The sequence below is a fragment of the Phalacrocorax aristotelis genome, chromosome 1 (assembly GCF_949628215.1).
Source record: "Phalacrocorax aristotelis chromosome 1, bGulAri2.1, whole genome shotgun sequence".
Classification (NCBI taxonomy): domain Eukaryota; kingdom Metazoa; phylum Chordata; class Aves; order Suliformes; family Phalacrocoracidae; genus Phalacrocorax; species Phalacrocorax aristotelis.
The window spans coordinates 31214712-31231232 of NC_134276.1; the positions used below are offsets into that span (position 1 = coordinate 31214712).

A 16521-nucleotide genomic window follows, 5' to 3' on the forward strand; every position below is an offset into this window, starting at 1 on the left:
AAATTTCTTGGAGTTTGTATGTGACCATCAGCTTACCTGCAAGGTGCCATTAGAATCTTTGAGCAAAATTCGGTGCCTGTGAGCTTAATGTACAGGGAAGATTAGTCTATTTCTGAAAAATAATTTTAGAAAGCTGGGGAAAATTCTTTTCAGGTAAAGACTCTTCTAAATATAGACATAGCTCCTTTTTTTTCCTATCACTGCGTTCCTTGCTGTCATAGAAACACGCTGTTCATTCTTTCCTCTCAAAGCTAATTAGAAACATGATTAGATAGACCTTAGGAATAACTGTAAGGAATGTTAAGAGTTCAACTCAGTGATTCAATGCATACTGAAACCCAGCCTCAGTTTTTACTAACCTACTGAATGCGGTAAAGATTTGTGTAATGGAGATAACATTGCATTAATCAGTAATGAGTTCAGCAGGATTACCAATTTAAATACCTGTTAATCAATAGTAGCATCTTTCAATTATTTTAAGTTGCACTGTCATTGTGTTCATTAGGTAAATGTTATGGAAGTGGAAGTAGCACAGAAATACAGACAAGTAAAAACATGTGCAGGACTGTATAAAAATGCAACTGAGATTTAAATCCTGTCTCTGGCATTTCACCCTATGCTCAGAATAGCGTTTGCCTCTGGTCAGAAAAAGTGCTCCTGGACTCTGTTCCCAGGTTGGCAGAAGGTATTTGCATCTTTTGCCTGGATCCTGCTTTGAGCACGACAGCACAGTGTGTGGTTGGTGATAGACAGTCTTCACACCAACCAGGAGGGAGGATGGGGACAAGGGTCAGTTAAACTGTGGCAAGGACCACAGACTGCTGCAAACCACCACACCACCCCCCCAGCCTCCCCCCAAAAAAGAGGGATTGATGTCGTTCATGGATCTACAGCTGTGGAACTTACTTCTGTCCCCTGTGATCTGAGTGTATTTTTAGCAAGATTTAAAAATAGGATTCTACGTCCTCATGTGCACTGGAAAGAGAGGAGTATGAGGGCAGATCATCCTAAGACATAGGTCAGAAATCACCTTTTAAAATGCTTGGGGGAAATCTATAAACTGCATTTTTTTAAATTGCCTCTGATTTTAAATTGACTACTTGATACATGGTAAGTTCTGGAAATAAACCAGCTGTTCACCTTATCTCCTATTTGTCTGCTACTCTGAATAGCTGGAACAGCAAGAAGTGATGTGGAAGCAACTGAACCATGAAATATGGGGCTACCTAATTTCTAATACTGTAAAAATAAGTGCTATGATTGTTTGCTGGATAGATTACTGAACTCATGTTTTCAGTTCTGTTTCCCCCGTGTTGGGTTTGTAGTGTTGCCACCAGGGTGTCTGGTTCAGAACTGAAAGCCTTGTATAGTCTGTGCACCAGAGGAGGGCTTAATTCAATGTGCATTAAAGTCTGAGGATATTTATAGTAGGGGAGTATTGGAATTTCTGATGATCTGGAGATGTACTTCTTAATTAAATGCAGCCAGGTGCACTGCAGAGAGGAAACAGACATGCTAAAAATGCAAAGGAAAGCAGCTTGTATTTAGAGAGACAGTCAGCTGTGGAGGGTACCAGCAGCAGTTGGAAAGAATGCTGATTGAATACTGCTGCTCCACTCTCTCTTGTGATTTCTCTCATGAAAAACTCGTTTTGGATTATATTCCATTTGTGCCCCCTATTGAAAAATGTTGTACTTGCCTCCTAAGTGCCCTGCATAAAAGCTCGTGAATCCCGTTTGTTGCACTCAGCCTTTTAAACTGCTATCATTGCAGTCCTGCTAAACAAAGGAGTGTATTAAAAGCATGTACTGGATTTTATACCACTCTGCTTTCCTCTTATAACTGATGGTAAAAATAAATTAAAGGATTAGTACGTAAAGGATTTCTTTTATTTGTGATGCTGTAGAGGATGTGTCTGTGCATCTGCTTCAGCAGCTCATCAGCTTCAGTCTCTGGCTGTGGGTAAGGAAACCAAGGAAAAGGTGATGAAAAAGATAGCAACCGATTCACTGAAAAAATACCAAATTGGATGGATTTCATCGGGTGTTTATTGTAATCAGTGTTATGTTTTAAAGAAGGCAATAAGTTAAAAATTAAACTTAAATGCCTCAAACTGGCTAGTTCATTTCATAGCTGTTCATCCAGTAGAGACTGGGTTTCTTCTGGAGCTGAACATTTGCATCTCTATCGCTGAGCACCAGCATTCCCATTCTGTGAGAGAGGTTGCCTTAAATTAAATTTGAATTAGTTGGCCTTTTATGATGGGATGCCTCCCACAGAGCTTCAGCTGTCTTAGAAGTCTGCTACTGCTTGTGTCTGTAAGCCCACCTTGAGCGGAAAACCAGCCACAGAAGAAATTCATCCCACCTACCTGAGACCCTTTTCTGGGGATGCAGTGGCTGTGGAGAGAACCTGGACAGCTAGGTTAGATTGGTGCCTAACTTTTAGGTTTTAAATAAATAAAGTCCAGTGGTTGAATTGAGTCTTCCTTCTTGTATTCATTGGAGATGAGCAATCGCAGCGGATCAAACTTAGCATAATTTTCCAGCTGTGGGGTAGCACGTAGATCACTTTTGGCTTTGGGACCATAGCTGATCCCTCCATAAAGGGTTAATTTACTTTATTCCTTTCCCCCACCCCAGTTTGTTGTAAGTACTGTGCACAATGACTTTAAGAACAGGTGGGACTGAGAAGGAATATAAAGAGCAAGTGTTAGAACAGTTTTATACTGATTCTGGGAGCATTCTCTGAATGCTCCTTAAAAGCCTAAGAAACACAAAATGCAGTATTATTTTCAAATTCTGTCTATAGAAATCATGTTGTAAATATCTTCTAAAAATATGATGTGGTAAAAAAATGCTAAAATACATTTGAGAATCAAGGGACAATCAAATGAGCACGCTCTCTCAGGTAACTTTTCTCTATTCTTCCCCAGGACCTGTTAACGCGACACAAATTGTTGGTAGCAGAATTTCTGGAACAAAATTATGATGCAGTAAGTGTAAATGATACAACAATTTTTTTAAAAATTTGTTCATGCTTAGCTGGAAAAAGTGTGCTTTCAATAGCGGAGGGTTTCATGCTCCACATAAGAGTCATATAGGACTGCAAAACTAAACATTGCTTTTACTAAAGCATAATCCTCACATCGTGTTTGAAATACAGGTACTCCCTCTGCATGCACATGGGGACATGTGCCAAGGTTTCAAGAGCACTCATAGTTTCAAGAAGTTTTGTTCCTCTCCATGTGCATCATATCTCCTCATATGTGAATGGAACTGTGAACTTTGTATGTAAATTGATCATGGGGAAAAAAGCATGCACATTTTTAAAGAATTTTGTGATATTCCAGCACCAATAGGGCCATATCGGTGTCATATATAATCCTTTGGGACAGAGGAGAAGAGTTACTGGAAGAAGTTTTAGCATTTCTGGAAATTACATGTACCTAACTGGGGGACTGAGGTGTGAGTATTCCTCTTACCATCCTGAGGCAATTAGTCCCTTGGTTTCCTGCCATTCTTCACTTTGATTTTTTGGCTCGGTTTTGAACCAAATGTGTGTCAGAAAAATTCCACTGGAATCAACTAAAATCAGACTGATACGGATTATGTTCTCATGTTACCTGAGGTATTCTTTATTTTGTTGCCAAAGTGAAAAGACCAAAGACTATTTCTTTCATTCTAGAGTTACCAAGAGGTTAAATAAACATCAGGCTTATTATTGCTGAGTCACAAATGCAGCTTAACTGGAGCAAAATGAGTGTGTCTGTTAATCTTTTCTCTTAGTACTGAAGCACTGCATTGGAACAGTCCCTGTTCTACCTTTATTTAACATTTAAAATTTTAAGTATAAATTGTGGAAGCGAGCATTTTTTTTTTATGATTCTTGGACAGCAGTGTCGGGGTTTTTTGCCTGTTTGGTAGGTGGTGTGAACAGTCTTCTTGACCACAAGATTCCTTTGGCTCAGTCCTGCAAAAGCCAGCACAAGCTTCACTCTTAGTGACCCTCGTTGGGCAAATGGCTTTAATGAGCTGCTCAAGGCAGGTGGCACCTCACAAAAGGAGTTTTTGGCATAGGCCAGTATGGGATGCACCCTCACCCATTTGGGGTATTGCTTTAAATCACAGAGCAAGTCATGACTTGATGACTCAACCTGGCTGGAGTTAAACCATGACACCACGATATGAGTGAGTGGACGTTATGTGCTGGACTTCTGTGTCCTGGCAGCAGATTTGCCCTCTTGTAAGAGAAGGCTGTACAGGCACTGGCTTACTTCTGTCCTAGTTGGCTCACAGTAGCTCCTATTGCATCCAGTCCATATGTGGTATCCCTCTGTGGTATTTGGAAGAGGAGTGTTCCTGGGTATTAATTCACTGTGTGATAACCAGCCAAGAGAAAAGGCCATGAGAGCTGGGCCTGGCATTGTAGTGATGTATTAGAGGGTGGCATAGCTGCAGCCTCTGCTGCTTCTCTGGGGTGGGAAGGACCAGGAGGAGGAAGGATGGACATGAATCAGATGCATTTGTGTTTTCTTGTTGCTTTAGATCTTTGAGGATTATGAAAAACTCCTTCATTCTGAGAATTACGTAACAAAGAGACAATCTTTGAAGGTAAAGTTTCTCAGCATTTTCCTCCTAAATTTGAACTCCTTGTAATGCAGAATATCAAGATGCATGTATGGCAGTGGAGCAACCACATACTTTCTAACAAAAAAGAAAAAAATGCTGGGGCATGCTGCTCTTACAATGCAGAAGAGCTCACTGTGACTTTTATTTCCTGGATCTCTGGTGAAGCATTGGGCCGTTTCCATGGCACAAGCACTATCATTTTTCCTCTGACCTCAAATCTGTACTTTGGTTCAGAATGTAGGTTAAAATGAACTTGAGAGTAATGTGATAGTCTCTGTTCATCTGGTGCTGCTTGCTGCCACAGCACCAGGTCTGACGTGACCTGCAGATGGGACCAGATAGGTGTGTTAATGTAATATCTGAATGAAATGAAGGTGTCTTTATGGGACAGCTGCACGACACTTGCTTCTGTCCTAGCTTGCTCACACTAGCTCCTATTACACCCAGCCCATATGTGGAATCCCTCTCTGCAGTATTTAGAAGATGAGCATTACTGGGCATTAAGTAACTCACTGCATGATAACAAGGCTAGTTACTTTTTTCTTTTAAAGGTAGTGACATTGAAACCTCTTAGCAAGCATTAAAATATGTTGCTGCTTTCTTTACATTCAAAAATAATGTGGTTGCCTGAAAAACTTGTGGGTTTTTTTAATTGTCTCTCTAGCTGCTGGGTGAGTTGATTCTGGACCGGCACAACTTTGCCATCATGACAAAATACATCAGCAAACCAGAAAATCTGAAGCTGATGATGAACTTGCTGCGAGATAAAAGCCCCAACATTCAGTTTGAAGCATTCCACGTGTTCAAGGTGAGCTAGTATGAGCTGTAGAGGTGGCAGATTTCCTCTTTTCCTCATAAAGGTGTCTTTCAAGGTGGGCAAGAGGAAGCCCAGAAAATGAAGGCAAAGGTTGGGGTTAGAGTCACTTCCAGTATTTGAGAATGCCTTAATTGAAAACCTTTCTATCACTCAGCCTCTGATTTCTGTTTGCCTTCCTTCAGGTGAGATCTTTTGGTTTGGGCTGAGGGTAGTCACTCAAGTAGCAATGAGGTGGTTGCTACAGGTAACAAAATACACAGCTTCTAGGTTGTATCCAGGGTACCCTCCCCCAACTCTTAGGTCATTTTTCCATGTGATTCTATATAAAGATTAAAAAATAAAAGTCTTAAAACTCTATATTAAGACCGAAAGTAGATGGTGCTAGCTCTGTGCATCACTATGAACACAAATTGCTTTAAAGGTATTAACAAGATTTGGGAAATCTGAGCTTGAAATTAGTTTAATCCTTCCGTCCTTTTGCAGTGATCATTAATGCAGCCTTAAACAACTACCAGACCCAACTGGTGTCCCTTTTTTCATGATGATTAATGATAATAAGTGAAAAGTTTACCGTTTTACTATGGAAAAACTCTGGGGCAGAGAGTGAAGTTGGATTGTTATTTATACCTTTAATTTGCAATGAACACATTAATTTCAAGCTATGTAAATGGAGTTGTTAATGATTTTCAGGAGAGGAATATTGAGCCGGCAAGGATATCCTTCCCCAAGATGGTTAAGAAAGATACCAGATCACACCAAAAGGCATGCTATTGCCAAAAGGTTACATCACCGTCCACAAATTCAGCGTGACTTGGGTTTTGCACTTCTGACATTTCTGATTTGGAAAAAGCTTTCAGACCTTCAGTGTGGAGGCTTAGAGGCTGTGCAGCTTCTCCAAAAAGCACTTTGATTTCCCCCCCCAAAAAAAGCTTCAAGGAGGATTAAAAAAACATTCCCTCCCTGAAATAAGCATCTTGGTAAGCTGTTCCTTTGCTGACTTCCTCCATAGTCAGCTGAACCACTGTAAATTCTACGCCTCCTCCTTACCGGGAGGTATGTAGCTCCAAGATAAGAGAGCAGTCAGGCTCCAAACACTTGCAGCCTTTGAGATGCCTGTGGAGGGAAGGGATCAGAGAACTGGGCTCCCTTAGCCAGTCTGTGAATAAATGCCAGATTTTAATGTATGAAACACATGAGTTGCTGTTCCCGAATTAATGATAGGCACGGCCCAGGCCTTAGGAACAGCTGATTTTTCTTATTTTAAGAGGCATTTGAAAGGATTTGGAATAACTTGAAAGGATTCCAATGTGCAACCATGTTACACATTGCTGTCTCTCCCATTCTGCCTTCCCATTCCTCCCTTCCTTTCCTTTTCCAGTATGTTGCATCCCATTTTCAGTTAGAGTGGGGATATTGTAGGCTCAGCCTTGCTCAATCGCTTGCAGTTGCTACCATGTGGACATAATGCTGAGGCCTTCGGGTGCCCACCAAAATAAACTGTGTGTGGTGATAATGTGGTGTCCCTTCAGTTCAAAGGGCCAAACCCCGTCCTCAGCAACCTCCATGGGTTGTTGGTTTTTTCCAGCAGTACCCATCGGCAGCATTTCAGCGGTGCCATGGTGTGCCTCACGCTATCTCGCTTAGTGCTTGTTCTGAGGACATTGCAGACTCCGAGCAGAACCTCACCAGCTGGAAATTGCTCATTTATAACCACCAGCAGTGCACTAGAATAACTCTAGAGGTGCAGCAGAGCTCCCCTTTTAGGTCCTCACTGAGGATCCGGGCTAGCTGGATGTAGAAGCACTCAGCTTCTCCCTGGTGGGCAGGGTAGTTATAGGGTATGTTATAGAAAATTGCAGTGTGAATTAGCTTTGTAGAGCAGGTCAGAGAAGAGTGTTTTCCTCTGATTTCACTTCTTAAATTGAATTCTAACTTCTTGAGAACTACTAAAAGAAATCCTTAAATATTTAAGAGAATGGGGGAAAACACTACTGGCTGGTTGTGCCCTGTTCTGCAGTGTACCTGCCTCCTGTTTCTGGGTTAGCATCCCTCAGCCCAGTTCTCTTGTCAGCTGTAATGATTCCACGCTAATTTAACTGGGAGAGGAATCTTGTCCTCAGCTTTTAATCTCATAAATTTTAAACTGTGCCAGCATTTTTAAACTGCATTGCAAAATACCTGTGCAGTCTGGTTGAAATTACAGTAGAGTAACCACGGTGATTTGAAGTCAAAGGTCTGCTGAGAAGTGGATACTTGCTGCTCTGTCTGAACTGCCAAAAGATTTGGTTTAAATTACCTGATTTAGATATTTCACCAATTATACACAGTTGAAATGAAAAAGTGCTTGTTTTGTAAGCATCCAGATTCCAACACTCCCATGCCCCAGCTGACCCCAAAAAAGGCACTTGACTCTTACCTCCCTGAGGCAATTTCTAATTAATGAAGATTCAAAACTGCAAGATAGAGATGAAATGATGAGCACCTGTAGTGCAAAAATGTTTAGCCGGAATATTTCGTGGCTGAAAATGCCAGTACCCTCTCAAGCTCTGAGAACATTTCACTCATCCAGGATGCTTTGGGGGAAAAATTGAAGACAAACAGAGCACCTGCTTGCAGTGCCTCCTTCCATTCGCCATTGAGGAGATCCTCCTCCTAGCTCCAGCTCCTTCTCTTCCTTTTGCCTGAGTAAAATGGAGCTCCTGCCTTGTGGCACCATCCTAAAGGCCTGCAGCTGCTTTGTAAAGCTGGATGTCCCAGACAATATATGCTTGAGGATTAGCAGTATTTAATAATCAGTAAAAGCTAACACACCTCACCCCTCTCCTCCTCCTCCATAAATAATCCAGTGGGGTTGCCTGGAGTTGTAGGCTTTGAGAGTCACCAGTTCTCTGCATTGAGGAGAGGTCTCAGTCTTTAGCATGCACAGTTTGAGGACCAAATATTGGGAAGGGCTCTCCAGCTCCTGTGATGGATTTGTGATAGTTATTAGTAGAGCCTGATTTGAGTTTGCCTATAGGGGAGACCTAATCCTTCAGGTGTACATGAACGTGGTACAGGTATTCCTCCGATCTTATGCATTTACAAATAAAGGCTAATAACAAGCTCTCTTGGCTTTCATGTAAACAATTAGATTATTTTGAGGAAAACACCCTGTAGCGGTGAACTGGGATTATGCAACTTTCTTGTTCTTAAGCAGACATTTAGCAAGATATATTTTACTGTTTAAATCTAAAAATAGAATGGGTACACTGTGTTTTGTGACCTTAGTTTCATTTTTCCATTCTCTTTCATGCATATTACAGAGCTGCCTCCTGCAGCTTGCTCTGCAAATGGTTGCACATAATTTGACAGTACTGACAGTTTCGTCTTGGAATGAAGCTGAAACCCTGTCTGTGGGGCTGTGTCCTCTCTGTTTCTTAGCTGGAGAGTTTATAGGGCAAGAAGTGTTATGCGAAGCATGACGCTATAAGCAACACGAACCATAAGCCACTTCTGCGTGCAGTTTCCTGACACAGTAAGATTGTGCGTGACCCCAGAGTAAGTCTTAAAATACCTAATCCAGGGTATCCAACCTCTGTAATCGCTTTTGCTCTGCTGTAGTACCAGAGGGTAGTGATGCCTTGTTATTAATTGTAAGGAAACAAGGTCAGATTCTCTAATCAAGGGATTTTGGTATTTGTTTACAGAAATCCAGTGTATGACTTTTAATGGAGAAGAGAGCAACAGTTCCACTTTGGAGAACTTTTGAAGCTTCAGAGTTGATTTTCATTCCAGGCCTTTTGCAAATATTCACAAAATGGAACTGTGCTGAAATGGCTATTTTTAGAGTTGGAATTTTAGTATGAGTACTGTCTTTATTTTAGTCTCTGTCTGTCTCATATATCTCAATTAAGTGCTCTAGAACCTGCAACCTTTCATAATAAACCCATAGGTTAAACAACGTTCTCTGTGAAGTGTTTTAGTTTCAGTTATACTTCATTTTTGTAGAAATGTTCCAGATAGCATTAATAAAATGATTTCTGTTTTCAGGGCTTTATCTCCTCCTCCGTAGCACTACAGAGTTCTGAATGTGGGGAGCTCTTTTGAGAGTAAAGTCTCATGGTGGTCCTAATCCTGGGCTTTGTGAAACTGTTTAGTTGATACTGGCAGAATTGATTCTGTTTGCTTATCCACAGTATTGAGTAACATTTCAGGAATTTTCTGGTCCTTTAACATGCTCTCTTGATGAGTCCCTGTTGACACTGAGTAAGACTGGCAGTCAAGATGATCTTTGTTTGAATGTTCAGTTTGACAGTTTTGCAAGGGGAAGATTATAATCTATAAATAATGGAGCAGGAAGATAAACAGGATGTGATGTGTTCTATTAAATTAAGTTCTTTAATTATTTGCTTTGGTAATACCAGTTTTAGGGCCAATATGAAATGCTGGTATTTACCCAGTTTACCAGTAAAACCTTCCAGTTCTGTTGGCAGACCATACAGCTTTTACAAGAAGAATGATTTAGATTTCTTCATTTTGAGAGTCAGCCTTCAGTTATCTTTACAAAGAGGCCAAATAATCATTGAAGAAAGATGTTCAGCACTTCAAGGTCAGGCTACAATCAGATTATTTCTGAAAATGTGGGTCCTGTCAGTCTACTTTATCAGTTTTTTTTTCTCCTGGTCACAGAGGGGGAACTGAACTCCAAAATTAAAAACTTTTAATGAAGATTTGTAATGGTTACTTTCCTCATCCCTGCCTGTAGGCTTATGTACCAGATGACTTGGGGCTTAATCATGGTCCAAATCCTGGAAGTATCCAGCCTCCATCAGCATGGTGACCTGCTATAGGTCAGCATGTGGGGAGCTGCATCGTGGGGCTGCTTGGACTGAGAGCGTGAGCTGCCACAGTCTCAGCCAGAGCCAAACATTCATATCTGTAAGATTTCAAGATTTGTATTCCTTAGATAAGGCACAGACTGGAAGTTATAAAGTACATTTACATCCCCAAACCCTTTATTGCTCATATGGGGAACCAATGCTTCAATAGCAGCATATAAAAGTTATTTGCAAGGGAAGGAATATTGCTTTCAGACGCTGCAGGCAGCAACAGAACCATCGACTCTTGACAGTCTGTCAAGTGTAGTAAGAGCTGTGAACTGGCTGTCCAACCCACTGATAGATGTGTCCCTGGTAAAGATGTTGAGCTTCGAGTGCTTGGAGCATCTTGCAGGACCGCTGTTATTTCAGAGTGGCTGCTCTGAAGGGATCCTTGGGTGTTGGGGCTGTTGGTGGTACTCTTAAGAAGTTTTAGGTGGCGTGTAGGCATGAAAAGAAATTATTTGAGATTATAGCTCAGGGCAATCGGAGAAAGGTGATGTGGAGGCCTGTGCAAAGACGATGTGAACAACTGTAGATGCTATATTGTCACAGGGACCACAGCCTGGCCAGTAGATCAAGGAAAACTTTGCAGAAGACCTGGGGCCTGGGAGCGTTCACCCAGCATGGCAGAGGTTGCAGCTTTTTCCCCAAAGCAGAGGGAAAAATACCCTGAAACAGGGACTCCTAGGGGCGACGTGAGTGGGAGGGATCCAGAGGGGACAAAAGCATAGGCAGGGATTAGGGCTCTTATGGCATTGGGAAGCCAGGGTTTAAGAGTAGATTGTTTGCCTCACCTTTATGAAATAAAAAAACCAGTCTTACCTTCCTGTTTGGGCAGAAGTACTTAGTGTGGCACTGTCGATGTGTGCCGAGCCCCATTCTTTCCACACATTCCCCATGTGTGGCATTTTCCACACCACTTGTATAACATCCCCTAATTAGGACGTATGAAGCCTAACAATGGGTCCGGTCTGAATCCTGTCCCAGGCTTTACCTCGTGTTGTTTCCTGGGGCAAGGGGCTGTAACACAGCCCCCCAGGACAGTCTGTGTGTGTTCCTCATCGCGAAACGCGGCAGCCCCCTGCGCAGCTGGACGTGGCCCAGGTTTTTGTGTGGGCACAATCTCAGCGGAGATAAATGAACCTGCAGAAGAGTCCCAGGTCTGGAGCCAGAGGGCCCAGGGCCAGGCAAGTGGTGGTGCTGCCTGCACTCAGCCGGACAACATGCCATTCTATACCGTCAGCAGATGTTTGTTTTCATTCTGGTTTGAACAGGCTTAGAGGGAAACTGGACGTTTTCCAGTCCTGTCCATCCTTAATTTCTTCTTGTTGGGTAGAGAATAACTCAAGTTATTTATGTCACTGCATAAGCGCTCGGGTGGTGTTTTGTTGACCAGCCTTGGTAACCTCGGTGCGAGCCAGATGTGGGAGTTCCTCCTGGGGTGGCTGGGGGTGTGCTGCACGTGTGTTCCCACCGCCATCCCCCCACCCCATCTGTCCCTCCTGACTGATGTCCGCAGAGCCTGTATCTCCATGGCGTCCTGAGGTCCCTGGGAAGAGCTTGTCACCGCTGGCCTTTACAACTGGCCTTAAGTTTCCTGTAGTCAGCCGGCGGGTAAGGCAGAGAAAATGTTAAAGAAACAGTATCCAGCATAGGGGGTCATGTTCAGAGTTGGAAAACTGCAGCTTTAGGCATTACAGGAGGAAAAATCAGAGCACAGGTAGGTTTATCCTTAAAAACTACTATTTGAAAAGACCAGTAAGCCCACAGTGCTAGGCTGGCTGCACCAGGTATCTGTGTCTCACATCACCTCCCTGCATTGCCACCCTCCTCTGCTCAGCAAGGTCAGTGAAGGCACCGGTGCACCATGGTCCTCCTGCTCTGGCTCCGGCTCCTGCTGCTGGAAATTTCCATGCTCCCATGAATGGATTTGGCAGAGGGAAGTGGAGCCTCTGACATATTTTTCCAAACCAAAACAAAGCTGGCAAGTCTAATTTTAGGCCTGGTTTAGTATGGAAATGATATCAATACTGACACAAAGCTTTTCCGTTCTCCTGATAATTAATTTCTGTGTATTTAAGTCTAGTATATGGAAGAGGCTGAGAATTGATAGCTCGCTCTCAACAGCTGGGTTTACAGTCAAATGCTTTTATCAACAAAGAGCAAAATTAAAGAGAAGCAATACCACACACAGGCATAGCTTTGCTTCAATTTGCTGTTGAACCAGCATGTTTGTAACTCCTGTCTGCCTTGGGACAAGGTGTGTAGCAGCAGAGTGTCTGCCTGCCAGCCTTCAGGTGACTTGTTAGGAAATAACTTCTGGGGATGTTGTGACTGATGCGCGCGCTCTCTCTCTCTCTCTCTCACTCTCTCTCTCTCACTCTCTCTCTCTCACTCTCTCTCTCTCACTCTCTCTCTCTCTCTCTCTCTCTCTCTGTGTCTCACTGTGCCTGGTTTTTGTTTGCATGTTAGGTTTTTGTGGCCAGTCCAAACAAAACACAGCCTATTGTGGAGATCCTGTTGAAAAACCAACCCAAGCTAATTGAGTTTCTGAGCAATTTCCAGAAAGAGAGGACGGATGACGAACAATTCACTGATGAGAAGAACTACCTGATTAAGCAAATCCGAGACTTGAAAAAGCCAACAGCATGAAGAACTCCTCTCATTTTCCACAGTAGGCATTAGTCTCATCTGTTATATTCCATTGTGTCCCTTAAAAACCACAACAGTGCTTGAGAAGGCACAGCAAGTGCCTGGGTTTTATTTTGTCTTTGTTCCTAGATGTCAAGAGTATAAGGGGTTTTCATGAAAACTAAAAAGACAAAAATCTAGAATAATATATTATTTTTAATCAAGACTATAATTATTTATGTCAGTTTAGAATCTCTCTGTAATAGAAGCTGGTTTGATGGATTTTCACTTGTGCTCAAGAAGAATGAACCTCTCTGCTTAACTTTTATCAGTAAACTCAAGCTGTTGGTGAGTGCACAGATGGGTCTTCTGAGGACTGTAACGTTGTTCCTTTGCACCTGTAATTGTGACTTTGTTATAGTGCTGCACACACACAAGACTGTGAAAGAGTACATTTGTCTCTGGAGTTAGCTGCACTTATAGATTGTGTTCTTAGTCAAAACAGTGGGAGATGAAAGAGCAGTAAAGGTCATGGTTTTGCTTTATTTTTATGTTTTTTCATCTTTAAGTTTTCCTTTCCCCTAGATCAGAGGTTTTCTAATCAGTGCTAGGTAATGGATGAAGACATCAGCCAGATGAGCTGTTTCTGCCTGCCTCCCATTTTCCTGTACGTGATCTACCTTGTCCTAGAGCACAGGCTATTCCTACCAGCTCCCAAGTAGACTGATGAGGAGCAGCCCCAGGTATGCAGTGCCCATGTACCCCGCAACGGGAAGGAGGCAAGAGCAACCCCCTCTCTGTCAAGGCCCATCCTGTATTGCTAATGAAGTGATCCTGCACCTAACTAAATTCAGAAGTCTGTCCCCAGTGTCAGTGGGAATAATATTGGGTGGTCACCAGAGCTATGTGGCTGAATTGTGCCAAGCGCTGAGCCCCAGCACCAGTGCGAGAGGGGGGTGCTCAGCATTTTCCCATCCGGCTTCAACTCCCGGCTGTGCAAGGCAGGGTTGAGCCGAGTTCAACAAGGGGATGCTGAAATGGCTTCAGCCTGAACCACTCAGTGGCCTGGGGTCCCCGAGTCTGCGGGTGCTCTCAAAGCTCAGAGCATTTATTGGCTACCTAAATCAAGTGTGGGAGGCCATTTAACAGCCCCAGGCACCAAAGGCTACTTGCAGTCTGGCATTTCCTATACTTGTTCGTCCTGATGTGAATTCAGGTTCTGCGTTGAAGTTGTAGAAGGAGAAATAGTTGCACTGTTAATGTTTTAAGTTTAATAAGCTCTGTGGTCCAAACAGTGTTTTCCCAAGTCTGTTTGAAGAGTTTTGGGGTCTTTCGTTTTCTAGCGGGAAATGAAAATGTTACTCTGATGCTTTATTAGGAAGTGGAGTTTGAGAGCAGGGAGTGGAAATTTCTTGAATTTTTCTGGACAGCCTAAGTTCTGAGTTTTCCTGTTTGTTTTAAGACAGTTATCTAGCTAAAACTGTAGCTAATGCTTCAGATAAAGGTGACACTGAATTGTAAAAACAGAACAAGACTTCTTCCTTCATAAAACTGTTGTATATTGGAGTGACTGAAACTTTAATTTATGTGCTTTAGAAAAGGGATGAAACAAAAGAGATTGTGGACTCATGGTTTTTTCAGATGTCAGATGTACACAACAAATGTATATCTTAGTTGCCTGAAATTAAAAAAAAAAATATTTACAAGCTATTAAAGGCATGATTACTGATCACCCTTTATTTCTATCTCTGTTTTTTCCCTCTTGCCTTTCTGGGTAGCCAGACTCCACTCAGTGCTAAATAGTCTCTCTCCTTTGCCAACCAGTTTCAGCAGATGGAGGGAGAGCAAGAGAGATGAGCACTTTCTTCAGAGCTAATGCACTCTGCAAGCAACACATCTGCACCCCTGGCTGGCAGGGGGCCTGGCAACCCAGGCTGCAGTCCAGCTTAGCCTGACTGCGATCTTCACCCCCAACCCTGTAGGCAGCTTACTATCAGTGCTAGCTTGTGGGTCGATAAAGGACCATCTCCAGAATTGGAGTCCTCAGAGTTAGTCATTTAAGTTTGATCCTCTGAGATTTGGAGCCTGAAACCAAAGGGTGCTTGGCTGTGCTCCGGGCTCCTGGGGTGGGGCTGTCTCCAGGGCTGGATTAACACAGAGACACATGTCCATTGCCTCAGCCTCTGGAGTCACATGAGAACATCGGGCTTCCAGCCTGCGCTCGGAAAAAGTGCCTAATGGTGTATTGATGGGGAACGCCTGCCCTTGACAATGTGAGTGTAACCCGTGCAGAGGTGCCCTGCGCATCTATGGAAATAAAGAGGGTGGTCAGCGCTGTGAGCCGCTCTTGCCTGCACAGTCTGGACAAAGAGCAGCTGAAGACATCAAAACGTGGCGGTAATATGAGGCGTGAGGTTACACCCATACCCCGGTGTTTGCGTAGGCAGAAATGCGGCAGGCCAACACGGAACAGAGTGATGGGCCCCATCCCTGCAAGGCCAGCCTTTTCCAGTACAAGCAGCCAGCGGGCCACAGCGGTAAGTGGTAAGGAGGGCTTGTGAAAAAGGGGTGTGGGTGCATATGTGTCTGCAAGAGAAGAAAAAAAGCAGTGGTCTTGTGTCAGGCCCTTTGCAGCTTATCGTACAAGAAGCTGATCCTGAAGTAAATACTGCCAACACACCTCAAAGTAGTTGTCTTCCCCAAGCCAAACAAACTTGCTTAGCTAATTGAAGGAAGAAAAAGCAAAAGAAATGGTGAAGGTGAAATTAAGCACCATAATAATATTTCACAGCAGGTGGGGACACATCCCTAATTAAAGGAAAATTAGGTCTTTTCTAGTGCAACTTTGAAATAATGACAGAACTTCCATTTTCTTCTGGTGCATTCAGTCAAGGTGGTTCTTTTGCCTAAGCAACTGCTCCCACCAGGAACACACAATTTCTCCAAAATTAATATCTGGGAGATTAGTGTGACTGCAAGACACAGTTCATAAGGGTGAGGATAGGGAAGAAGATTGTAGTCCAGAAAGAGAAAGAAGCTGTAGGATGCTTGGGCTGCAGCCTCTCCATTCCAATCCCCACCCAGCATTTGGGGGGGAGTTGGATCATATGAATGAATCTCTGCCAAGATGCGATGCATGATCCTGCACATAAAACCTTATTTGATACAGCACAGCACCAGGAATCTGAACCATAAGCTTTGGTCCTGGGATTTGGGCAGCTTGTGCCACTAAGAGAAATCTGATTAGAACAGCAACAGCCTCCCCTGTCTCTAATGGCATGTAGACCAGCAGGTATGAACCTGGGGAAAGGATGCAGGACTCTGGCCTTCAAGAAATGTGGGCGTTAAGACTGCTTGAGCATCTTAATCTGCATGCTCCAGAGACAAGATTAGATGAAAGGGAAAGAATGACTTGGACCTTGTAATCTAACGATAAAAGCACTTGCATGAGGGAGAGATCTGGATCCCATTTGTTCTCTAGTGCATGCTTTGCTCTTGTCTATGAAATTGGAGCAGGGCTGAGAGAACCCAGGCCTCTTTCCAAAGGGTGCAGTGATGTTTGGTCAGTAGAGAAGCTTTTTCT

The 16521-nt window shown here is 43.1% G+C and overlaps 1 protein-coding gene across 10 annotated transcripts in view; it reads left to right on the forward strand.

The window, feature by feature from the left end:
- The window catches only part of CAB39L (calcium binding protein 39 like), a 66873-nt gene extending 52203 nt beyond the window's left edge, over positions 1 to 14670 (forward strand). For all 10 annotated transcript variants that reach the window (XM_075086667.1, XM_075086684.1, XM_075086701.1 and 7 more), the window contains 4 exons: positions 2936 to 2995; positions 4548 to 4613; positions 5296 to 5439; positions 12780 to 14670. In XM_075086667.1, the coding sequence (XP_074942768.1) occupies positions 2936 to 2995; positions 4548 to 4613; positions 5296 to 5439; positions 12780 to 12959 (450 nt within the window). In that variant the 3' untranslated portion in view covers positions 12960 to 14670. The remainder of the gene's footprint in view (positions 1 to 2935; positions 2996 to 4547; positions 4614 to 5295; positions 5440 to 12779) is intronic.
- Positions 14671 to 16521: the final 1851 nt, after the last annotated feature.